Source organism: Elephas maximus, chromosome X, assembly GCF_024166365.1.
Source record: "Elephas maximus indicus isolate mEleMax1 chromosome X, mEleMax1 primary haplotype, whole genome shotgun sequence".
NCBI lineage: Eukaryota > Metazoa > Chordata > Mammalia > Proboscidea > Elephantidae > Elephas > Elephas maximus.
This window is the reverse complement of record NC_064846.1, coordinates 173,400,176-173,426,910: the sequence shown is the minus strand read 5'-3', so window position 1 is coordinate 173,426,910 and position 26,735 is coordinate 173,400,176. Positions and strand designations below refer to the sequence as shown.

General features: G+C 43.6%; 1 protein-coding gene across 1 annotated transcript in view; it reads right to left on the bottom strand.

Annotated features, from left to right (window-relative positions):
* Nucleotides 1–882: 882 nt before the first annotated feature.
* PNPLA4 (patatin like phospholipase domain containing 4) overlaps nucleotides 883–26,735 on the bottom strand; it is a 265,224-nt gene continuing 239,371 nt past the window's right edge. The window contains exon 7 of the mRNA XM_049872309.1: nucleotides 883–4,236. Within this exon, the coding sequence (XP_049728266.1) occupies nucleotides 4,168–4,236 (69 nt within the window). The 3' untranslated portion in view covers nucleotides 883–4,167. The remainder of the gene's footprint in view (nucleotides 4,237–26,735) is intronic.

Below are 26,735 nucleotides of genomic sequence, written 5' to 3'. Positions count from 1 at the left end.
TGCTCCACTTACAGTTTTATTAAAGCAAAAAGGATACAAATGGAGAGACAGATAGGGTGAGATCTGGGAGGATGCTCAACACGGTGCTTTCACGTTCCAAAAAGGGACTCACATCCGTCTCACATGCATCCATGTCTATCACCAACCAGGAAGCCCTGGGAGCTCCCATGGCCAGTGTTTGATGGGGACCTCATTATGCAATCATCATTGATTGAATTATGCCCCTCTCCTCTGATGTCTGCCAATGGGTCTTTCTAACGTGGCCAGCCCTCACCTCACCTGTCAGACAAGTGTGGTCTGGAGCTCTTATAGATAACAGATACTTCAACAAGTGGGAAAATTCCAAGGCTTTAGAAGTTATCTCTAAGCAATCAAGGACAAAGGACAAATTCTTTGAGTAAGGTTCATTGTAAACCCCGTAGTAACCAATGGAAGAGCTGTTTGAGCACAGCAGTTGGGATGGAAGCCCGACTAGAGTTGGCTGAGGGTCAGATGGGGAGCTGTGAAAAGGAAATGGAATTGTACTCTAATGTTTTATGTAATTTGCCTGGGAAGTAAATGTGAGTCAGAGAATTGTAGTTATGGTGAAACATTAGGTGTGATGAAGATTTTATTAGCTTTACTGTAGGAAGATAAGGCATATTTGAGCACGTTGATACTCTGAGGGGATGCTGTTATGTGATGCATATACACCTGAGAGATAAATCTAGTCATCAGCAAAATTGTGTAAAAACACCAGGCCTCATAGCAAAATATGTTAGGAGCATTTTTTTTTTCCTGTAAACCTATTGACTTTTATCATCTGAAGAGTAACAAATATAGTTACAATATAGCAAATGAAAAAGACATACGAAGTTGTAATTTTGTTTAAAAGGGGCCCAAATGAATACACAATTCTATCTCAAAATAAAGGTAGCTTGATGAGATGGGGTATAACGAAGATTTTAGAAAACAAAGGAAAATCGGGTGATAAGCATCTCCGGGACTGAGGATGTGGCCAGCCACAAGGGACAAGAAGAAGAATATGGGGGGAATGGAAATTATGTACAGTTATCTCTCTTTTTAAAATAATATATTTGCTGTTGTTGTGGAGAATAAACACAGCAAAACATACACCAATTCAACAATTTCTACACGTACAATTCAGCGATGTCGATTACATTCTTCGAGTTGTACAGCCATTCTCACCCTCCTTTTCTGAGTTGTTCTTCCTCCATTAACATAAATTTATTACCCCTTAAATTTCCTTTCTAACATTTTGAGTTGCTGTTGTCAATTTGATCCCATATAAATAGATCTTAAAATAGCATAATCCTCAAGGCAGACATTCTTTACTAATTAAGCTAAATTATTGTTTGGTTTTATGAAGTGTTCAGGGGATATTTTTGGTTTAAGTTTTAAAGATTATCTTAGGGCAATAGTTTTGGGGGGTTCATCCAGCCTCCATGGATCCAGAAAGTCTGGATTCTGTGAGAATTTGAAATTCTGTTCTGCATTTTCCCTCTTTTGATCAAGATCTTTCTATGGACTCTTTGATCAAAATGTTCAGAAATAGTAGTTGGGCGCCGTCCAGTTCTTCTGGTCTCCTGTTAGGAGAAGCAGAGGTTTGTGGAGGCTATTGGTCCTGTAGGTCATTTGCTTCTCTGATTCTTGGGTTTCCATCTTCCTCTGTTGCTCCATGCCAATAGAGACCCTTTGTTGTATCTTGGATGGCCACGTGTAAGCTTTTAAGACCTCAGTCATTACTCACTGAACTGGGAGGTAGAACAAAACCTTGAAAAACAGTATATTATGTGAATTGTTTGGGGCAAATCTGACTCTGCCATTTTTTAGCTGCATGAGATTGGGTAAGTTGTTTTGCCCCTTGTTCCTCAAAGTGTGTCCAGGGACCAGCACCATCAGCATCACCTCGTTAGAAATGCAGAAATGCAGGTGTCCCTCAGACTTACCAAACCACCATCTATATTGAAACCAGATACCCAGGCGGTGTGTGTGCACACTGAATTTTGAGAAGCCCCAGCCTAGGCTCTCTGAAATTTAGTTTCTTCAATTATAAGAAAAAAAAAATTATTTACCTTCAGGGATATGAGGGCTACGAAAATCCATGCAAAATGCCTCGCATGTAATAGTTACGCAAAATTGAAAGCTATTAATAGCAGTGAGAATAACAAGAAAATAGCAACAGTGGGTACCTTAGATGTTGGAGGTGGGCAGGATCAAAAGGAGAAACAACGAATCGCTCTCCTTCTCTCACTCTCTGCTAAACTATGGCAACAAAAATCCAAAGCCAGTTGGGATCAAGTCCACCCCAACTCATGGCGACCCCATGTGTTCAGAGTGGAACCACTTCATAGGGTTTTCAGTGTCTGTGATGTTCTGTATGCAGGCTGCCAGGCCTTTCTTCCGAGGCACCTTTGGGTGGATGCAAACTTCCAACCTTGCAGTTAGTAGTTGAGTGCTTAACTCTTTGTGCCACCCAGCGACTCCAACTGTGGGAACAGAGTCTCAAGATCTGTGTTAAACTTTAATCATGGCCATGGTTCTCAACCAGGAACCCTTTTGCCTCTAGGGGCCATTTGACAATGTCTGGAGACACTTCTGGTTGTTGGTTGTTATGATAGGGTGGGTGATGTCTAGTGGGGGGAGGCCAGGGATGCTGCTAAATGTCCTCCAATACGCAGGACAGCCCTCTACAACAAAGAATTATCCAGTCCCAAATGTCAATAGTGCCAAGGGTGAGAAATTCTGGATTACGGTAACCTAGAATCACATCTCTACGGCCTGTCTGTCTGTGTCTTTTGATGTGGTGGCTTGCGTGTTGTTGGGATGCTGGAAGCTATGCCACCAATATTTCAAATACCAGGAGGGTAATTCAAATACCAGGTGGACAGGTTTCAGTGACGCTTCCAGACTAAGACAGGCTAGGAAGAAAGGCCTGGTGATCTGTTTCCAAAAATCAGCCAGTGAAAACCTTATGGATCCCTATAGAACACTGTCTGCCTCACTTGGTTTGGGCATGTCGCCAGGAGGGATTAGTTGCTGGAGGAAGAACTCAATGTTTGGTGAAGCAGAGGGCCAGTGAGGGCAAAGGAGACCCTCGGTGAGATGGACTGGCACTTGCTGGTGACTGTGAGCACGATGCAGGACCAGGCAAAGTTTTATTCCGTTGTACATAAGGTCACCATGGGAGTCGGTTCGACCACAGTTAATCGACCACAGTTAACAACATCTATTTTTAGAAATGATACATTTTGCATGCGAAGGTATTCTAATAAGAACACAAATGAAAAATACATAGAGGCACAGTGACAGTTAATGTTGTGTGTCAACTTGGCTGGGCCATGATTCTCATGGTTTGGCGGTCATATGATACTGTGATCACTTCCGTGATGAGATTTGATATAATGTAATCATTTCCCATGATGGGATCTGCTGTGAGAAGCCGATCAGTTGAAAGGGAGTTTCCTTGCGCATGTGGCCAGCATTGAATACAAATGGACATTCTGGCAAGGCTTGTGGGCTTTTCCTGGTTCTGGATCCTGCAGCTGGCTCCTGCTCATCTGACCTCCAGTTCTTGGGATTTGAGCTAGCAGCTTACCTGCAGTTTTGCCTGTGGATCTTTGGAATTTGTCGATCTTTGCAGTCTGTGAACAACAGCCCTGCTCTCTGACATGTGGATCTTGGGTTCTCCAGCCACTGTGGCTACCCGCATCAGGAGAAGCCTCTATCCTGACCCACGGACTTGGAACATCCCAGCCTCTATAACTCCGTGAGCCACTTCCTTGATATACATTTCTCTCTCTACATATATTTATATGCTTTACTTGTTCTGCTTCTCTAGAGCACCCAGCCTAAGACAGGCACTCCAAGCGTTGTCTTTGAGTAGGATCGTGCACCCAGCCATGAATAGAAAATTTTATCAAAGATCCATTTTCCCCCTCTCTAACTACATGGCGTTCTACGAGTCCCTTGACCAAGGAAGTTAACTGGTAGACTTCTTGCCTGCTAAGAGATTATAGTAAAAGCTGGGGAATGGGTATGAAGTCATCAGATGCTGCAGAAGGAATACCTGGGAAGTAAAATGCAAGAACCTGTCAACCCAGCATTGAACAGACATTTGAAGCACGGGCCTCTTTCCTTTACGCACAGCACTCACCTTTGTCTTGCTCAAGTACCTGGTGGGTGAATAGCAACCGGAGGATAATTCCATTTACAACAAATGGCCGCATGAGTTCTCTGGAATAAAGCACAGTCCAGGTCATAAAAACGCAAGTCAGAAGGAAAATTTGCCTTAATTTATGACCTCAATTTCCTGTCCAAATCCCCCTTGCCATTCCTCTTTCTATTAATTTTATGATTTTTATGGTTTATGTATAAGCAGGACAGTGTCCCAAAATGGATGAACCTGTTTACTAGTAAATCAGTAAACTGTAAACTTTGCCATAAAATAAAGAGTGTTTGCCATAAGTCAAAAGCGAAGCATTCTAGGTACCCCGAGAGGGAGTTTTCAGCAGGTTACATCAGGCGGCTCCCATCTTGCACCCACGAATCAGGATGGGCCGTGGCTTTACGAGCCTTGCAAAGCACAGCACCCTCCTTTTTCCTGCTCAGCAGATCTCTGTAGTAATACATAGGTAATTGGTTTTGTCCTGTTACACTCTTTCTGTATTACCCTCTGTAGTAAAAAAAAAAAAAAAGTATAAATCCATAGGCTTACGGTTTCCTTTACTATCAATTTTTCATTAGTTTAACTCCTTGTTCTTCCTTTCTTGGTTGTGTAGCACAAATGAGAATAACAACAGCAGTCAAACACAGCCCAGATATTTTTGCATCTTGTACTCAAATTACTTTATTATATTGCTTACCATTAGTTATTTCTTGAATGCTATAACTGTGTTCACTCTCTAAAAATATCCATTCTTTTTCCTCCCATAGATGGCTCCTTAGGGAATTTCCAGTGCAGAGCAATAAGTCGCCTTTAAGGTATAAGGTACCCTGTGAAAACGAACACTGCCATGCTATCAGGAGAATGTTCGTTATAAAGATTAAGAAAGGGCCTTGTAAAAATAATTTAGATAATATGAGCCCTGATGGCACAGTAGTTAAGAGCTCGGCTGCTAACCAAAAGGTCGGCTGTTCAAATCCACCAGCTGCTCCTTGGAAACTCTATGGGGCAGTTCTACTCTGTCCTACAGGGTCGCTATGAGTCAGAATCGACTCAACAGCAATGGGTTTTTTAATGCTAAAAAAAAAAAGTATCATTTTATTACCGATAAAGTAATACTAAGTGTGTAGTAAAATTAAAAGGAACTACAGATTTTTAGGTAAAAATGAGTAACATTTTTATAATGCTCAAGATATAAGTAAACAAATATCCTCCAACCTTAAAAATCCCCATTGGTCAGATCATCTCACACACACACACACACACATAGTGCACAAAGGTATTTACAGACACAGGCCCAGCAGAAGTCGGCAAGTGCTAAGGGAACCTCTGCAGGGGATATTGGCTTTTTATTTTCCAGGGTTTCACGGCTGAAAAGCAGCCGTGTTTCCGAGGGCGGTAGAGTTGTCACCCGATTCGATTGGCCTGGCATTGTGTGGTACAGTTCTTGTGTAAAACGTGGTATACGCCCCAGTTAGGAGATTATTCCAAAACCCACTGCCGTCAAATCGATTCCGACTCATAGCGAGCTTATAGGACAGAGTAAAACTGCCCCACAGGGTTTCCAAGGAGCGGTTGGTGGATTCGAACTGCAGACCTTTTGATTAGCAACCAAGCTCTTAACCACTGCACCATCAGGGCTCCTGTCTTCCTCATAGAAGAGGCCAAATGCAGAACCTTTTATTATAACCAACATTGGCCATAGGGACTGCAGTAAAACCTTTATTAACACCGGTTCTTCCATTGAATGAGTCACAGCAGTGGGAGTCGAAAACATCGCTGTCGAACAGTTGGGCTCCATTTTGTGTCAGCGAGCAGCTGCGGTTACGAACGCTATTAGTTTTGGCGGTCTCCAAGGCACCGCCATTGAGGTGAGGCAGAACTGGGTATTAAGTCAGAGTCAGAACCAGGGACAATCTAGTAACATGAAGGACCAGAATGATGAGGGGGCAAACTCATTGTGACAGGTTATAAATGAGGCCATCCTGACCTGGACCGAAGCTGATGGGGCCGTAACCACTGGGTGAAATCGAATCAGAAAACCCTGCATGTGTATAGATCACCATGTGGTCAGGAATTAAGAAAGGAGGCCCATGATTGATTAAGTCTGTAAACAGCCTGTGACAACTGATCTCCATGCAAAGGAATGTAATGGTAGCTGAGTAAATGGAGTTGACTGATATTCGGGGCTACTGTGCCCTGGGGGTTCCACTGGATGTCATTCTCAGTCCTTAGCTCTTACACACGATTTTTCCCCCATATCTTTGGAAGGTTAAGCCTTCTGGACTTGGTCATCTCATTTAGAACTGGACCGACAGAAGACATGTGGGTTGGTGAGAAACCAACCGGTGAATTGTAATTCTTTGAGGTCAAGATTTGTAACCTGGACTAAATACCAGCCTTCTTCTGGGAATGAGTTCACAATTACAGCAGGAAAACTTACTACGTTCGTCTTGTCAGCTCTTTCTCTGGGACTGATGGCCAGAGAAGAAATTCGGAGGAACGGTCCGGTAGGCATCAGAAGAAAACAAACAAACAAAAACAACCGTTGCTGTCGAGTCGACTCCCACTCATAGCCACTCTACAAGGCACAGTAGAACTGCCCTAGAGGGTTTCCAAGGCTGCAAATCTTTACAGAAGCAGGCTACCACATCTTTGTCCCTCGGAGCGGCTGGTGAATTCGAACCGCCGACCTTTTGGTTAGCAGCTGAGCACTTTAACCACTGCACCACAAGGGCTCTTTAACCATCAGAAGAAATCGGGATGAAACCTAAGAATGATAAAACCCAAACTGATGATAGAATGTTAAATTTTAAACCAAACCATTCTTCTCTTGAATGCAGGTGACTTGGATCATCTCGAAGAGTCGTTGCGGTAAGGGACAGTAACCATGAAATCGCCAGTTACCACTGTCAGAGTGAAAAGTGCAATTGGCTGCGTATTCCGATGGCTAGCTACTGCCTAATTGTCGGTAATGATACTTGGCCCGCAGAAGTCAGCTTACTTTTTGTTTTAGCGTGCAACCTTGGGGTACGCATTCCCCTGTAACCTTCCGTCTTCTGTGGCCTGGGTGAAGGAATTCCTATGGCCCTATTGGCCCATTTTCCAGGTTAATACTGCAAGCAATAATTTAGGACAATTATGAAAAAAAATTCTCTGACTAGGCAAGGGGAGAAAATTAATCTCACCTCGCATTTGTTATGGCCTTGTATTTTGTGTTTTTCTAGGGTTAAATCTGAGGAGCCCTGGTAGGGCAACGGTTAAGCGTTCAGCTGCTGACTGAAAGGTTGGTTGGTGGTTCAAACCCGCCAACTGCTCTATGGGAGAAAGACCTGGAGGTCTGCTTCTGTAAAGATTACGGCCTAGAAAACCCTACAAAACAGTGCTTCTCTATCATACAGGGTCCCTATGGGGGCAGGATCAGCTCTACAGCACCTAACAACAAGAGCGAGGTGAAATCTGAAATTTTTTCAGATCTTGGTACCAATGAGAACCAATGTCTCACCATTTAATACTTATTTTTAAGTACCATATTCATGACTCATACACATTACAAATCTATTTGCTTACATTTCCTCAAAATGACATTGTAATTCTCTTGATTAACGTACAAACCAAACCCTTTGCCGTCGAGTCGATTCCAACTCATAACAACCCTATAAGACAGAGTAGCACCTGGTGGATTTGAACTGCTGACCTTTTGGTTAGCAGCTGAGCTCTTAGCCAGTAGCCACCAGGGCTCCAATTCAGAGTATCCTTTTTCTGTACGGTCCTACTCGTTAGGCTTTAATGTTTATATAAATCAGCTGGGGATCTTGTTAACGTACTCCCACTCCACTCGCAGCCCACTCGCCCTCAAGTCCACTCTGACGCATGGAGCCCCCATGTGTTCCAAAGCAGAACTGGGCTCCACAGGGTTTTTGACGGCTGATTTTTCAGAAGCAGATTTCCAGGACCTTCTTCCAAGGCATCTCTGGGTGAACACGAATCTTCAACCTTTAGGTTAGCAGCTGGGTGTGTACACACTTTGCAGCATCTGGGGACTCTTGTTAAAATACAGATTCTAAGTTGGTAGTTCCAGGGCAGGACCTGAGCTTCTGTATGTCACACCTGCTCCCAGGTGACGCTGATGCTGCAGGTGCTGGGAGTAGCAAGCTTTTTCTGTAAAGAGCATGATAGTAAACCTTTCAGGCTTTGTGGTCCATATTATCTATGTCACAACCAATTGACTCTGTCCGTGTAACCCCAAAGCAGCCATAAACGAACCAAACCAAACCTGTTGCTGTCGAGTCAGGTCCAACTTACGGTGGCCCCATGTGATACAGAATAGAACTGCTCCATAGGATTTTCTTGGCTGTAGTCTTTATGGAAGCAGACTGCCAGGCCTTTCTTCCTAGGAGCCTCAGGGTGGGTTCGAACCACCAACCTTTGCGTTAGTAGTCGAATGCTTAACAGTTTGTACCACCTTGCTCCTAAAACAGCCATAGATGATTTGGAAACAAATGGGTGGCCGTATTCCATTAGAATTTACTCAAAACCAAATAATGGTTTAGCCTAACTAGCAAAGAATGTCTGTCTCGAGCATTGTGCTCTTTTAAGAACTATATTTGGGATCAAACTACAACAGCAACTTGAAAGGTTAGAGAGGAAGCTTAGGGGCCAGTGAGTTTATGTTAATGAGGCATGAACAATTCGGAAAAGGAGGGTGAGAATGTGATCAATGTCACTGAGTGGTGCACGTAGAAACTGCTAAATTGGCGTCTGTTTTACTGCGTATATTCTCAATGATAATAACAAAAAGTAATAGAAACGGAAAAAAATTTATCGGCAGGCATTAAAATTTGAATTTCATTTCATCAACTATTAGTTTTTTTTTTTTTTTAAACATTTAAAAATGTGAAAAACATTATTATCTCACGGGCTGTATGAAAATAGGAGGTGGGCTGGGTTGGGTCTTGGCTATGGTCTGCCGATTCCTGCTTTACGTTACCCGTGGGCATCAGGCTAGTTCTCTGCTAGAAGGTGGCACAGGCCTGAAGAACAGTCATTGTTGTAGGCTCCATCCTCAGTCGCCCCAAGTCATCGAGAGGAGTCCTCGGAAACAGCAAAGAACAGAAAGGCTTCCTGTCCATTTTTTGAGTAAATTATCCTGTATTCTCCTGACTGTCTACCCAGGGAGATTAGATACGGGGACGCTTTTGTTTCTTCACATATATATTTTAATTTCTAGAAAGTACTTTGACGGCAGATATCAACCATCTGTTGAATGGCTGTGTATTTAACAGCCTGCTATGGCTCAGTGGGGCATATAAACTACATTTAGCCAGATTTATAGACATTCATCATGGTCTAATTATGGCTTAACTGGAGCGTCAGGGGATGAAGATAATTTCTCCCTATTTAATATTTCCATATGTCCATACCGTTGCCACGAGGACAAGAGTAAACCTCCCTGTGGCCACTGTGTGAAGGTTTGGAGGCTCAGGGATTCTACAGGGCAGAGTCAAACCGCGAAGCCTTGCTGGCACTGTGACAGGCAGGCAAAGTCTCACCTCTCCAGACATGAACGTGTGACTACATGTCAAAGACTACAGGAACATTCGAGTTGAAATTTAACTTCCTCTTGACCTTGGCTAGGTAAGATCCTAGCTTTTGGGAGTCACAGCCTGGAAGACTCCGGAGAAGGGTGCCTAGCCCTGGAGGAGCACAAACTGCCCAGCAATTATGACTCAGGAATCCAGCATGCAGTATGGATCTAATCTTTATCAAATCTAAGACACTAGAGGCGGCAAGTCGTACCTTTCTTTTACATACCACGAAGAAATAAAGCCACCACCTGCCTGTCAGTTTGTCATACTGTGGTGGCTTGTGTGTATCTCTGATGCTGGAAACTATGCCACAGGTATTTCATATATCAACAGGGACACCTGTGGTGGACAGGTTTCATGGAGCTTCCAGGCTAAGACTAGGAAGAAAGGCCTGGCAATCTTCAGAAAATCAGCCGTTGAAAACCCTATGGATCACAACAGAACATTGTTGGATACAGTGCTGGAAGATGAGCCCCCTAGGCTGGAAGGCATTCGAGATGCCCAGTGACCACAACAATGGACTCAAGCATACCAGCCATTGTGAAGATGGCAAAAGATTCGGCAATGTTTCGTTCTGTTGCACATGAAGTCACCAGGAGTCAGGGCCAACTCAAGAGCAACTAACAGCAACAAGAAAAAAATTTCTTTAATGCCATTTTAATTATGTCAGTCTCTCAGTTGTAAGACACATGCTAATTTCAGATCTGGAAATAACGAAATATGGTATCTAAATCTCCGGTGCGTATTTAGATGAGAATTATCTAATTTCACATCTATGCGAGATGATTATCATAATACTGTTTTAATACTGATTACGGCACACAAACATTTTTATTTCCCTTGCTTCATTTCCTCCTACACAGGCTAACATGATTATTTTCTGATAAGAAAATGGAGTCTCAGACACGAGAAATGGCTTATGTGAGGTCACGAGGTTACCGCATGACTTAGGGAATTCTAGCTGCTAAAATAGGAGTCCCTGGGTGTTGTGAATGGTTAAGGTGCTCAGCTGCTCATCGAAAGATTGGAGAATTGAGTCCACTTAGAGGCACCTCGGGACAAATGCCTGGGGTTCTGCTTCTGAAAAATCGGCTGTTGAGGACCCTACGGAGCACCGTTCTACTCTGACATGCATGGGGTCACCATGAGTAGGAGTCAACTCAGGGCAACTGGTTGGTTGTTGGTTAGCTGCTGTCTTAGTCATCTAGTGCTACGATAACAGAAATACCACAAGTGAATGGCTTTAACAAAGAGAAATTTATTCTCTCACAGTCTAGGAGGCTAGAAGTCTGAATTCAGAGTGTCAGCTCCAGGGGAAGGCTTTCTCTCTCAGAGAGGTCCTTGTTATCCATCTTCCCTGGTCGAAGCACTTCTCAGTACAGAGGCCCTGGGTCCAAAGGACATGCTATTCTCCTGGCTCTTGTTTCTTGGTGGTATGAGGTCCCCATGTCTCTCTGCTTGCTTCTCTCTTTTAAATCTCAAAAGAGATTGGCTTAACGTACAACCTAACCTTGTAGATTGAGTCCTGCCTCATTATCATAACTGCAGCTAATCACACCTCATCAACATCATAGAGGCAGGATTTACAACATGTAAGAAAATCACATCAGATGACAAAATGGTGGACAATCACAATAATGGGAAACATGGCCCAGCCAAGTTGAAACACATTTTGGGGGGGGGACACAATTTAATCGACTGCAGCTGCTAAAACGAATGAATCCAAACAGGTGCAATGGCTCCAACATGGTTAAGAGTTCATCTCTGACTCCTAGACAGACTAAAACAGGTGTGCGTGGTTGACAGCCAGCTGTCCTCCAAGCAGGCATTGGGACCCAGAGCCCTTGCCTCGATGGCTCCACCGTCTTGCATGTGTAGCTCCCAAGTTGCTCACACTTGTTGCTTCAAGTCTGGGCGAGTGGAAAGAGTCTGAAGAAGCACACGCAGGAGGTGTTCATGGTGTGCCCCAACACTTCTCCTTCTGTTCTCATTCCTTTGGCTAGAATGTAGCCACATGACACCCAGCTGCAAGGGACGCTGGGAAATAGAGTCCAGCCTTGTCCCAAGGAAACAACAAGAACAAACCCCAACCAGTTGACCCTGAGCTGATTCTGACTCATGGCGACCCCATGTGTGTCAGAGTAGAACCATGTTCCGTGAAGTTTTCAAAGCTGTGACCTTATGGAAGCTGGTCACCAGGCCTTTCTCCTGAAGTGCCTCCGAGTGGACTCAAACCACCAAACTTTTGGTTAGTATGAGCACTTAGAACTACCCAGGACTCTTTGCCAGGAAGAAGAGTTTGGTAACTTGGGGCTCACAGTGGAATCCTGACTCTGTCTTTAGGTTTCCCATTCTCTGCTTTTTAACTGAACCACGTCTAATCTTGTTTTTGTTAGCTGCTGTCTAGTTGGCCCCCGACTCATGATGACCCCACGCACAAAGAAAGAAAACCCTGCCGGGTCCTATGCCATCCCCATGATCAGTTGTGGATTCACTCTTTGTAAATTCATATCGTTTTCACTGGTTTTCAGAAGTAGACCAGCAGGCCTTTCTTCCTAGTCTGTCTTAGTCCGGAAGCTCCACTGGAACCTGTTCAGCAACGTAGCAACAAGCGAGCCTCTACTGACAGGTGGGGTGGTGGCTGCTCAAGAGCTGCCTTGGCCGGGAACCGAACGTGGGTCTCCTGCATGGAAAGGGAGACTTTACCACTGAGCTACTGCTGCCTCACTTTTAACGTCTACATTCTCCCAAAGGAAGAAGTTTCCAAGACCAAGGGTTCAGGAGATCGTGATCCTTTCCGGCCTCTCCACAGTCCTCTTTCCCTCAGAGGCTCCTTCTAATTTCAGTGCCACAAGATCAGCAAATCTGAATTTTATTTCCTGCGAGTTTATTATAGCACTCTTTAAATTATTCAGGGTAATATTTCTTCCCGCGCTGGGGATATTATCTTTGTGTTAATCTCCCAGCCTATTGTATCGGCTATTGGAACTTAAAATATTTTAGCTCCTGGAAAATGTAGTGTAATGATCAGGACGGTGATTTAAATTTGCATGAGGGGAGGAGCCGCGAGGATGATATAGACACAGGTCCCTGCATCCCTCCGCACTGCGGGTTAAAAATCCCCCAGAGAGGTAGACAAAGCCGAGCTGTAAGCCGCCTGCAGTAGAAGAAAATTGCCTCATTTAACCACTGACTTGTACACCAGGGAAGACTGCCCACGTTTCTAGGGTGTCTTCGCCTTCTCTTTTCCCCACGGCACCTTCTGAGTACATGGTATATTTCAGACCCTGGGACGTGAACAAAAAGTCTATCATTGCCAAGTGGTGGGAGGTCAGCTAGGCACACAAGCGGGACATGTTGTCCTTGCTCTGCTACCTTATGGAAATGTCGTGGTGAAAGGCTGGGGAACCTCAGCCATCAAATGGCATCGTCTGTCTGTGCTAATCACACCTGCCTGGTGCTGTGACTTTTACCAGTAGGTTGTTATCTGGATGCTTCTGCAAGGCTGTACATAGCCAGAGGTCGTGTCTTCCCAGGGGCCAAGGGGACAATTGCAGGAATACGAAGAGGAGGTATGGGAAATGTGGATGGTGAAGCCATGGGCTTGGTTGTGATGTGCCATGTATTCAGTCCAGGGTTCTGGGGCCACTGTCATCGGTTTGTCGTCAACAACAACAACAACAAAAAGCAGCTTTTATCAAAATGTGTTCAGGCTGAAAATGTGTCTAAACAGCTGGGTGAATTTCAACGAAACGTTAAGGTGATGTTGATAAATTTCCAAGAAACCATAAAAGCTGGGGTTATTAGTTAATGGTTTCAGAGTTAGTCATGTCTGTGTCCAACTGTTTGCTGCAGACTCAGAACTTAAAAATCATGATGCATCCCAGTTAGGACCTCTATCTTACGGGCTAAAGGCCATTTAAAGCAAAAAAAAACCCAGTTGCTGCGGAGTTGCTTCCGACTTATAGTGGAAGTTTCCTCAGCAAGTTAGGTTCCCAGTTGACATTTTCCACACAAATGGTTCAGTGACGTAAATTACATGTGTCGCAACGTGTCGACAATCTCTTTAATTGTGTTCTGTTTGCTCCATTTCCGGTACTCTAGTTTCCCTTCCCCCTTATCTTCTCGTCTCTGCTTTTCAGTCATGTTGACCTTTTGATGTCATACTGATGGTTTTTAAGTAGGGCACCCATCTTACATGTAATACCCTTTATTTTGTATGCTACTCTGCTATTTCGCTAAGAAGTGATTTCAGTGGATAAGCTCAGTTCTAGGTTTAAACAATGCTTCAGGGGAATAGTCACAGGGGGTCCTCTGTTCTCTACTGTTCCAGTCTGTCTGGGTTTTGTTTGTTGGATTTTAGTAAAAATTTGAGTTCTGCTCCGTATTTTTCTCCCATTCTATCTGGGACCAACTATCATGACCCCATTCAGAATGGTCGGTGGTGGTAGCAGGGCACCATCTAATTCTTCTGGTCTCAGGGTAGAGGAGGTTGTGGCTTGTGTAGATTTGTTTCTTCTCTGAGCTTTTGGGTACCTTCTAACTGTTTTGTTTCTGGCAAGTAGAGACCTAAAATTTGGTCTTGGATGGCTGCTCACAAGCCTTTAAGACCCCAGATGCTACTCACTTCACCAGGGTGCACATCATGATTTTGGTGATCTACATTAGGCCAGTTGACTGAGTTGTCCCATGAGACTATGGTCTTAAGCCTTTAAACCCAGAAAGCCAATACTGAATTTGTGTCTTCAATGAATGTATGTGCCTGAGGCCACATATTGGTATTTACGCATACCTATTTTTTTTTTTTTTTTATAGATGCTCCTAGAAATCCTGGTGGCATAGTGGTTAAGTGCTATGGCTGCTTACCAAAAGGTGAGAAGTTTGAATCTACGAGGCATCCCTTGGAAACTCTATGGGGGCAGTTCTACTCTATTCTATAGGGTCACTATGAGTCAGAATCGACTTAACAGCAACAGGTATAGATACTGCTGGAGCCCAGTGGTTAAGAGGTACGGCTGCTAACCAAAAGGTCGGCAGTTTGACTCCACCAGTCACTCCTTAGATCCTCTACGGGACAGTTCTACTCTGTCCTATAGGGTTGCTACGAGTCAGAATCGACTCGACAGCAATGGGTTTGGTTTTTATAGATAACTCTAGGAGCCTTGGTGGCACCACGGTTAAGTGCTCAGCTGCTAACCAGAGGGTCGGCAGTTTGAACCCGCCAGCCATTACGCGAGAGAAAGATGTGGCAGTCAGCTTCTGTAAAGATTACAGCCTGGGAAACCCCATGGGACAGTTCTACTCTGTCCTCTAGGGTTGCTACGCGTTGAAGTCGACTCGCCATAAACATACCAGGACATATCTGACATATTTATCCGGCCCTGTGGTTGGATCTACATCCTTGTCAAGTGCACATTCCAGCAAGCCCAAAGCAGCTCATGGAGTAATTTCCAGAGTAAACACAGCACCTGGCTATGTGCCTGAATAATAATACCCCTAGCTTCCTTTTGAGTTCACAGTTTACAAAGTGCTTTCACCGTGCATACGGGTGAGCATATGTTGCCGATTCTCTCTAACAACCCTGCTTTCAAATACATTGCCCCGCTGTCAGATGCCAGGATGGAGTGTGTCACCCTGTTTTGAGGTTAGAGAATATATCTCATCATCGAACCCTCACACATGCCCTAGGATGGGGACGCTCATCACTGAATCATCATGTGGATCCTATAAGAGTTATGTATCCTTGATAAGGATTCTAAATTCCACGAAGTTAAGCCATTTGTCCAAGTTCAGCTTGCTCTTAAGTGCTCAGTCTGGGAGCCAAACCCCAATTGTGGTCGTTTCTACATTACTACGCTGTGCTCCACCACCCATCTGTCAGTCTGTCCTGCTGTGGGGGCTGGCGTATTACTGTGATGCTGGAAGCTATGCCACTGGTATTTCAAATACTACCAGGATCACCCATGGTGGACAGGTTTCAGTGGCGTTTCCAGACTAAGACAGGCTAGGAAGAAAGGCCTGGTCATCTACCTCTGAAATTCAGCCAATGAAAACTCTGTGGGTCACAGCAGAACACTGTCTGACTCACTTGCTTTGGACACATCAAGATGGATCATTTGCTGGAGGGGGACATCATGTTTGGTGAAGTAGAGGGCCAGTGAGGGTGACGGAGACCCTTGGTGAGATGGATTGGTACAACAGCCACAACAATGGACTTGAGCATGCTGGCGATCACGAGGACGGCACAGGACAAAGAAACATTTTGTTCTGCTGTGCGTAAGCTCGCCGTGAGTCGGAGTCAACCGAATGGCAGTTGGTCCATCCATCTACCCACCCACCCACCCACCCATCATCCATCTATCTGTCACCCTATCTATCATCTATCTATCTACCTATCCATCTATCTATCCATCCATCCATGTATCCATCCATCCATTCATCTATCTAACCGATACTAATGAAAAATGATTTATATTTAAGAAAAAAAAGTGTGTCATCCCTGTTAGGAATTGAACCGTACCATTGCACCAGAATAACTCTGATGGTACATTAAGTGAAGGTGGAGTCTGAAGGCAGGGTGTTCTTTGAGGGGATGGTGGAGAAGTGTGACTATCTGGTACTATGAGGCTGTCAACCAGCCTGGAAGTATAAATATCCAATATTCTATTACCATTGAATCTGTACCTGCTATCAGTGCTTCTGGTCCCCAGCGCAGCTCAGCTGAGCTTTAAATTAAATTTGATTTAAGAGGATGAAGAGTTAATGGAAAACATACCCTTCGGATGTACCATGGAATCCTTCACTCTGGTGCAATAATCCTAAATGTTAACAGTTCTCTTGAACTAAAACGTAACAGCCTTAGGAGTCAGTCAGTACTTGAAGGATATCCAAAGGCTAATTTTCCAGTAGCAGTAGTGGTAGAATTCATGCCTTCCATGGGGGAGCCCTGGGTTCAATTCCAGGCCAATGCACCTCACGCGTGGCCACCACTCATCTGTCGTTGAAGGCTCACGTGCTGTTATGATGCCTGTCTTAGTCATCTAGTGCTGCTGTAACAGAAATACCACCAGTGGGTGGCTTTAACAAAGAGAAATTTATTCTCTCACAGTCCAGTAGGCTGGAAGTCCAAGTTCAGAGTGCTAGCTTGAGGGGAAGGCTTTCTTTCTCTGTTGGTTCTGGGGGAAGGTCCTTGTTGTCAATCTTCCCCCACTGAGGAACTTCTCAGCACAGGGACCCTGGGTCCAAAGAACACACTATTCTCCTGGCTCTTGTTTCCTGGTGGTATGAGGTCCCCATGTCTCTCCGTTCGCTGCTTCTGTCTTTTATATCTCAAAACACATTGACTTAAGTCACAAACTAACCTTGTAGATTGAGTCCTGCCTCATTAACATCATAGAGTTAGGATTTACAACACACAGGAAAATCACATCAGATGACAAAATGGTGGACAATCAAGCAATACTGGGAATTATGGACTAGCCAAGTTGACACGCACTTTTAGGGGGACACAATTCAATCCATAACAGTGCTGAACAGGTTTCAGCGAAGCTTCCAGACTGAGATGGTCTAGGAAGAAAGGCCTGGCAATCTACTTCCAAAAACTGGCTAATGAAAACCCTATGGATCACAAGGGTCTGATCCACAACTGATCATGGGGATGGCACAGGACCGAGGAGGATTTCATTCTGTTGGGCATGGGGTCGCCTTGAGTCAGGGCCACATCCGCAGCAGCTACCAACGACGACGTGGTAAAGCTGTGATACTGCTTGAACCAGCATGCCAGCAGAGCCAACAATAACCAGATATAGATGTAGGCGGACCCATATTCAAAAGTCCAGGTCCAAAGTGGTGGCCATTACTCTTCAAAACGCTATTATCATGAGCCACGAGGCTGTGTCTTCATACACGCCGCCCCCAAAGGAACTAATCCCTCAAAGGCCTGAGGCTTCTCAACTCCTCCCCCCTCAACCAAGTGGCCACCAAGAGTAAGGCGGGATGCTCTCTCAAGCTTTTAACTTCGAAAATATTTTCAATTAAATGCAATATTCTCATTTGACAGAAATGAAAATCGAGGAATCACAGTCAACCTTATCGCTCTGTAGAGCGGGTTTCTTTATAACAGCTATTAAATATATATATATATACGTATATATATGATTCTATTTTTTCATGCTGTGAAAGACACTAGCTCTTTGAAAGAGTCACGAGCAGGTTGTCACAGTAAAAAGCACAGCAAAGACTTCTTGAAAGAGCTGTAAGTAAAATATGGCACAATTTCAGCCTGGTGGAGGCAGAGAGCTATATTGGAAAACTGGAGAATGAGTGTCAGGGGACATGCCTCAGGGCTTCTCCTTCACGCTGGCCGCCTGCTGAATCAGCCCAGTCTCTCTGTACTCATGGCTTGTGGCCAAAGAAGCAAGGATATGAGATGCCAAACCTAATGTAGGAGAAAATACAGACACCAGGGGGAAAGTGGCAGAAGGGGGTAAGTTGCTCCCAGCCTCCAAATTAAATCCATGTCCACGGACAGAGTTGTGGTGACCTGCCAAATGGTGTGATCAATGCAAGCCAATTGACGGAGATGGATTTTCCTCTTCTTCTCTTTCCCTCTTTTCTTTTTTCCTGATTTTTTTGCTGTTGTTCCCTTTCTTTCTTTTTTTTTTTCTCCAAGCCCTGGTGGTGTAATGGTTAAGAGCTTGGCTGGTAAACAAAAGGTCAGTGGTTCAAATCCACCAGCCACTCCTTGGAAACCCTATGGGGCAGTTCTACTCTGTCCTGTAGGATTGCTATGAGTTGGAATGAACTCGACAGCAATGGGTTTGGTTTTGGTTTTGGGTGGTGCCAAGAAGTGCCTGGGTAGTACAGACAGATTTCGCTAGGCCACTAACGCAAAGGTTGGTGATTCAAACCCAACTGCAGTGCCTCGGAAGAAAGGCCTGGCAATCTCCTTCCCTAAAATCACAGCCAAGAACACCCCATGGAGCACAGCTCTATTTTGTGACACATGGGGTCTCCATGAGTCAAGAGTAGGCTGGAAGGCAATGGAGTAGGGGAGTGGCACAAACACGAATAACCAAAGCATTGGAGGTTCAAGTCCACACAGAGACGCCTTGGAAGAAAGACTTGTTGATCTACTAAGACCAGCCATTGGAAACCCTGTGGAGCACAGTCCTACTCTGACACACATGGGGTCGCCGTAGCTAGAGTCAGCTTGAAGGCACTGGTTTGGTTTTTTTGGTTCAGCATCCGTTTCCCTTTTTCAGTGAGCTATGATCGTGTCCTCCTTTGGAGAACCTATACTTCCGAGGTTGACTGCGGTTCTGGTGGGGCTAGAATACTGATGCCTTTCCTGCCTCCCGTGACGGAGAACAATGGGCCGCTGTAGACAAGCTGACTCTCCGCTAGCGTACCGCATCCTGTTCAGATGAAAGCCAGATGGGTGGCCTCGGTCACCGGCAGGAGAGCGAGCTGACGGAAGACACCATCACCTCCTGCCACAGGCACTCCCAGGGGCACCCTGCGCCCTCTCCTTTCTGCCCTGGATCTTTCGTTATTCCTTGAATTCCCTAAACTACACCCATGTCTTTTCAAAAAGCCCCCCAATGCCTCCACCTCCCATACAGCAGCCTGAGGGGCGTTTAAAAACCGTAAAAGTGCACAGAATATTTAATTTCCTGAACGGTTATTTCTTGAAGAGGGAACCACTGGTAGAAGTGAGTTTATCATTGTCTTTGAATGTCTTCAGAGCTATTCTTTTATTCACAGCGTTCTGAAATGAAGATGTGTCTAGGAGGAGGCTGAAACCATGTCAGCTCAGGGCAGTCGTCTCTAAATCAATAAATAAGTTTATTTTGACCTTGACAGAAGTGACATCTGAACATTATAGGTAGGGATTATTAGGGGAATGTACAAAGCCAGATGGTATATTTTAAAATAATCAGAAGACCAGGATAAGTTTTACATGTATATGTGTATATATATGTGTGTGTGTGTACGTATGTGTGTGTATACATACACACACACACATATACATACATGCATAAACCAAACCCATTGCTGTCAATTCTGACTCACAGCGACCCTGTAGGATGCAATAGAACTGCTCCACAGGGTTTCCAAGGAGCAGCTGGTGAATTCCAACTGCCGACATTTTGGTTAGCAGGTGAGCTCTTAACCACTGTACCACTAGGACTCTCCCTCTAGGTATATATACAGATACATATATAAATTATATACAGAGAATATGTATTTATATAAACCCATTGCCATCGAGTCGATTTTGACTCATAAGAACCCTATAGCACAGGGCAGAACTGCCCCACAGGGCTCCCAAGGCTGTGATCTTTACCGAAGCAGACTGCTCCATCGTTCTCCCACAGAGCAGCTGGTGAGTTTGAACCACCGACCTTTCAGTTAGCTGCCAAGCGCACTTAACCACTGCACCAGGGCTCTTGTATTATATATAAACATACACGTAATACATATTGTCGTGGCGGCAGTGCTGTTAAGTCTGCTTCTGACTCACAGCAACCCCACGTGACACAGCACGGCTGGCCTGTAGAGTTTCCTAGGCTGTAATCTTTATGGGAGCAGATCTCCACGTCTTTCTCCAGAGCAGCTTCTGGCTGGGTTCGAACTGCCAGCCGTTCTTTCAGTTACCAGCTCAGTGATTAACCCTTGTGCCATGAAGTCTCCTTAATCTATATGGAGGCCAGGTGGTACAGTGGTTAAAGAGTTCAGCTGTTAACCAAAAGTTTGGTGGTTCGAGCCCACAGCCGCTCCACAGGAGAAAGATGTGGCGTTCAGTTTCTGTAAAGATAAAGCCTTGAAAACCCTACAGGGCAGTTCTCCTCTGCCCTACAGGGCTCCTGTGAGTTGGAACGGACCTGAAGGCAGTGGATTTGGTATCTATCTATATCTATATATAAAATTTGTTTCGTTTTGTGTTCTCTAAAAGGCAAAGCACGTTGGTAAATTGTCTTTTTGTTTCTCAGTCTGCCGATGACCAAACCAATTTAATCTGTTTTGTTAAACTCTATGAAAATATTCTATTTTAAATCGATGTTTGCTTATTTGCACAAACCTTGTTTCTTTTTTTTTTCATTCTTGTCTCTCTTCCTGCCTCCTACACTGCTTTCTTGCTCTAAGGCCCGTCTGTAACTGTGTGCGTGTGTGTGTGCGTGCACGTGTGTACCTGAGTGTGTATGTCTGTGTTGTGATCGTCGAGGGCACACCTTTTCATGTTCCAGAAACATCTCCCCTCTCCTTTATGGGCCGCCCTGAGAGTGGCACCCCTTCCTATGACGCCCTGGGGCTCTGTTCTTCTGGAAGTAGTTTGTTAAGCCTTGGGATATCCTGCCTCCCTTCCTTCTCCACCTCGGGTCCCTGGATGATTCTCCCCCCGCCTCACACACTATTGTCCTCTCCCTCCTCTCACAGCACTGACACCTGTCTCGGGTGCCCTTCTCTTTCCCTTCAGCGTGCACCGCATTTTCTTTTTTCCCCCATATTAGACATTTCTCTGCTTCTGGCTTGTTTATTTCTCACTGGTGAAGACAGCCGTCAAGCTTCCTGTAATTCACCTTTAGAATCTTTTCATTCTCACTCTTTACTGTTGCTTCCTTTTTTTTTTTTTCTTTCTAGGTTTCATATTTTGTTCTTAAAACGAAATGCACTAAACACGTACTTATCTATAATTAAAAAAAAAAACTATAATTAAGCTGAATGTAAATGGACTAAATGCACCAATAAAGAGAAGAGAGTCTCAGACTGGATAAAGAAACACGATCCATCTATATGCTGCCTACAAGAGACACACCTTAGACTTAGAGACACAAACAAACTAAAACTCAAAGGATGGAAAAAATATACCAAGCAAACAATAAGCAAAAAAGACCAGGAGTAGCGATATTAATTTCTGACAAAACAGGCTTTAAACTCAAATCCACCACAAAGGGTAAAGAAGGACACTATATAATGATAAAAGGGACAATTGACCAGGAAGATATAACCATATTAAATATTTATGCACCCAATGACAGGGCTGCAAGATACATAAATCAAATTTTAACAGAACTGAAAAGTGAGATAGACACCTCCACAATTATAGTAGGAGACTTCAACACACCACTTTCGGAGAAGGACAGGACATCCAGTAAGAAGCTCAATAGAGACACGGAAGACCTACTTACAACAATCAACCAACTTGACCTCATTGACTTATACAGAACTCTCCACCCAACTGCTGCAAAGTATACTTTTTTTCTAGGGCACGTGGAACATTCTCTAGAATAGACCACTTCTTAGGTGATAAAACAAACCTTTGCAGAATCCACAACATCGAAATATTACAAAGCATCTTCTCAGACCACAAGGCCATAAAAGTGGAAATCAATAACAGAAAAATTGGGGAAAAGAAATCAAATACTTGGAAACTGAACAATACCCTCCTGAAAAAAGACGGGGTTATAGAAGACATTAAGGAGGGAATAAGGAAATTCATACAATGCAACAAGAATGAAAATACTTCCTCTCAAAACCTCTGGGACACAGCAAAAGCAGTGCTCAGAGGCCAATTTATATCGATCAATGCACACATACAAAAAGAAGAAAGAGCCAAAATCAGAGAACTGTCCCTACAACTTGAACAAATAGAAAGTGAGCAACAAAAGAATCCATCAGGCACCAGAAGAAAACAAATAATAAAAATTAGAGCTGAACTAAATGAATTAGAGAACAGAAAAACAATTGAAAGAATTAACAAAGCCAAAAGCTGGTTCTTTGAAAAAATTAACAAAATTGATAAACCGTTGGCCAGACTGACTAAAGAAATACAGGAAAGGAAACAAAGAAACGAGAAGGGCCACATCACAACACACCCAACTGAAATTAAGAGAATCATATCAGATTATTACAAAAAATTGTACTCTAACAAATTTGCAAACCTAGAACAAATGGATGAATTCCTGGAAAAACACTACCTACCTAAACTAACACATTCAGAAGGAGAACAACTAAATAGACCCATAACAAAAAAAGAGATTGAAACAGTAATCAAAAAACTCCCAACAAAAAAAAAGCCCTGGCCCGGATGGCTTTACTGCAGAGTTCTACCAAACTTTCAGAGAAGAGTTAACACCACTACTACTAAAGGTATTTCAAAGCATAGAAAATGACGGAATTCTACCTAACTCATTCTATGAAGCCACCATCTCCCTGATACCAAAACCAGGTAAAGACATCACAAAAAAAGAAAATTATAGACCTATATCCCTCATGAACATAGATGCAAAAATCCTCAACAAAATTCTAGCCAATAGAATTCAACAACATATCAAAAAATTAATCCACCACGACCAAGTAGGATTTATACCAGGTATTCAAGGCTGGTTTAATATTAGAAAAACCATTAATGTAATCCACCACATAAATAAAACAAAAGACAAAAACCACATGATCTTATCAATTGATGCAGAAAAGGCATTTGACAAAGTCCAACACCCATTTATGCTAAAAACTCTCACCAAAATCGGAATTGAAGGAAAATTCCTCAGCATAATAAAGGGCATCCTTCTTATACAAAGTCAACAGCCAACATCACTCTAAATGGAGAGAGCCTGAAAGCATTTCCCTTGAGAACGGGAACCAGACAAGGGTGCCCTTTATCACCGCTCTTATTCAACATTGTGCTAGAAGTCCTAGCCAGAGCAATTAGGCTAGACAAAGAAATAAAGGGCATCCGGATTGGAAAGGAGGAAGTAAAATTATCTCTATTTGCAGATGACATGATCTTATACACAGAAAACTCTAAGAAATCCTCCAGAAAACTACTGAAACTAATAGAAGAGTTTGGCAGAGTCTCAGGTTATAAGATAAACATACAAAAATCACCTGGATTCCTCTACATCAACAAAAAGAACATCGAAGAGGAAATAACCAAATCAATACCATTCACAGTAGCCACCAAGAAGATAAAATACTTAGGAATAAATCTTACCAAAGATGTAAAAGACCTATACAGAGAAAACTACAAAGTACTACTACAAGAAACTAAAAAGGACCTACTTAAGTGGAAAAACATACCTTGCTCATGGATAGGAAGACTTAACATAGTAAAAATGTCTATTCTACCAAAAGCCATCTATACATACAATGCACTTCCGATCCAAATTCCAATGTCATTTTTTAATGTGATGGAGAAACAAATCACCAACTTCATATGGAAGGGAAAGAAGCCTCAGATAAGCAAAGCATTACTGAAAACGAAGAAGAAAGTGGGAGGCCTCACTCCACCTGATTTCAGAACCTATTATACACCCACAGTAGTCAAAACAGCCTGGTACTGGTACAACAACAGGCACATAGACCAATGGAACAGAATTGAGAACCCAGATGTAAGTCCATCCACATATGAGCAGCTGATATTTGACAAAGGCCCAGTGTCAGTTAATTGGGGAAAAGATAGTCTTTTTAACAAATGGTGCTGGCATAACTGGATATCCATTTGCAGAAAAATGAAACAGGACCCATACCTCACACCATGCCCAAAAACTAACTCCAAGTGGATCAAAGACCTAAACATAAAGACTAAAATGATAAAGATCATGGAAGAAAAAATAGGGACAACCTTAGGAGCCCTAATACAAGGCATAAACAGAATACAAAACATTTCCAAAAATGACGAAGAGAAACCCGATAACTGGGAGCTCCTAAAAATCAAACACCTATGCTCATCTAAAGACTTCACCAAAAGAGTAAAAAGACCACCTACAGACTGGGAAAGAATTTTCAGCTATGACATCTCCGACCAGCGCCTGATCTCTAAAATCCATATGATTCTGTCAAAACTCAACCACAAAAAGACAAACAACCCAATCAAGAAGTGGGCAAAGGATATGAACACACACTTCACTAAAGAAGATATTCAGGCAGCTAACAGATACATGAGAAAATGCTCTCGATCATTAGCCATTAGAGAAATGCAAATTAAAATCACGATGAGATTCCATCTCACTCCAACAAGGCTGGCATTAATCCAAAAAACACAAAATAATAAATGTTGGAGAGGCTGCGGAGAGATTGGAACTCTTATACACTGCTGGTGGGAATGTAAAATGGTACAACCACTTTGGAAATCTATCTGGCGTTATCTTAAACAGTTAGAAATAGAACTACCATACAACCCAGAAATCCCACTCCTCGGAATATACCCTAGAGACACAAGAGCCTTCACACAAACAGATATATGCACACCCATGTTTATTGTAGCTCTGTTTACAATAGCAAAAAGCTGGAAGCAACCAAGGTGTCCATCAACGGATGAATGGATAAATAAATTGTGATATATTCGCACAATGGAATACTACGCATCGATAAAGAACAGTGACGAATTTGTGAAACATTTCGTAACATGGAGGAACCTGGAAGGCATTATGCTGATTGAAATTAGTCAGAGGCAAAAGGACAAATATTGTATAAAAAAAAAAAATTGTATAAGACCACTATTTTAAGATCTTGAGAAATAGTATAAACTGAGAAGAACACATACTTTTGTGGTTATGAGGGGGGAGGGAGGGAGGGTGGGAGAGGGTTTTTTACTGATGAATTAATAGATAAGAACTGCTTTAGGTGAAGGGAAGGACAATACTCAATACATGGAAGGTCAGCTCAACTGGACTGGACCAAAAGCAAAGAAGTTTCCGGGATAAACTGAATGCTTCAAAGGTCAGCGGAGCAAGGGCGGGGGTTTGGGGACCAGGGTTTAAGGGGACTTCTAAGTCAATTGGCAAAATAATTCTATTATGAAAACATTCTGCAACCCACTTTGAAATGTGGCGTCTGGGGTCTTAAATGCTACCAAGCGGCCATCTAAGATGCATCGATTGGTCTCAACCCACCTGGATCAAAGGAGAATGAAGAATACCAAGGTCACACGATAACTAAGAGCCCAAGAGACAGAAAGGGCCACATGAACCAGAGACCACATCATCCTGAGACCAGAAGAACTAGTTGGTGCCCGGCCACAACCGATGACTGCCCTGACAGGGAGCACAACAGAGAACCCTTGAGGGAGCAGGACATCAGTGGGATACAGACCCCAAATTCTCATAAAAAGACCAGACTTAATCGTCTGACTGACACTAGAGGGATCCTGGCGGTCATGGTCCCCAAACCTTCTGTTGGCACAGGACAGGAACCATCCCCGAAGACAACTCATCAGACATGAAAGGGACTGGACAGTGGGTAGGAGAGAGATGCTGATGAAGAGTGAGCTATTTGTATCAGGTGGACACTTGAGACTGTGTTGGCATCTCCTGTCTGGAGGGGGGATGGGAGGATAGAGAGAGTTGGCAGTTGGCAAAATTGTGATGAAAGGAGAGACTGGAAGGGCTGACTCATTAGGGGGAGAGCAAGTGGGAGTACGGAGTAAGGTGTATATAAACTTATATGTGACAGTTTGACTTGATTTGTAAACGTTCACTTGAAGCTCAATAAAAGTTAATAATAATAATAATAATAAAAAACAAAAGGACTCCCTGGCCATCCTGGGCACCACCCCCATACCTCCCCTCCCTACCCAAAACCAAAAAAACCCAAACCCACTGCCGTCGAGTCGATTCCGACTCATAGCGACCCTATAGTACAGAATAGAACTGCCCCATAGAGTTTCCAAGGAGCGCCTGGCGGGTTCAAACTGCTGACCTTTTGGTTAGCAGCCGTAGCACTTAACCACTATGCCACCAGGGTTTCCCTTGTAAAGATTACAGCCTAGAAAATCCTATGGGGCAGTTCTACTGTGTGCTGTAGGGTTGCTATGAGTAGGAATGAACTCAACAGCACACGGCAATAACAACAACATATACTTCCTCACCTATTTTCAAGTTAACATCTAAAATGTTTCATACGTTGGATACTGGCCAAGAACATAATTACCTGTGTATTTTTTACATGTCCCACACATATTCATGTCAAACCTTCAGAGG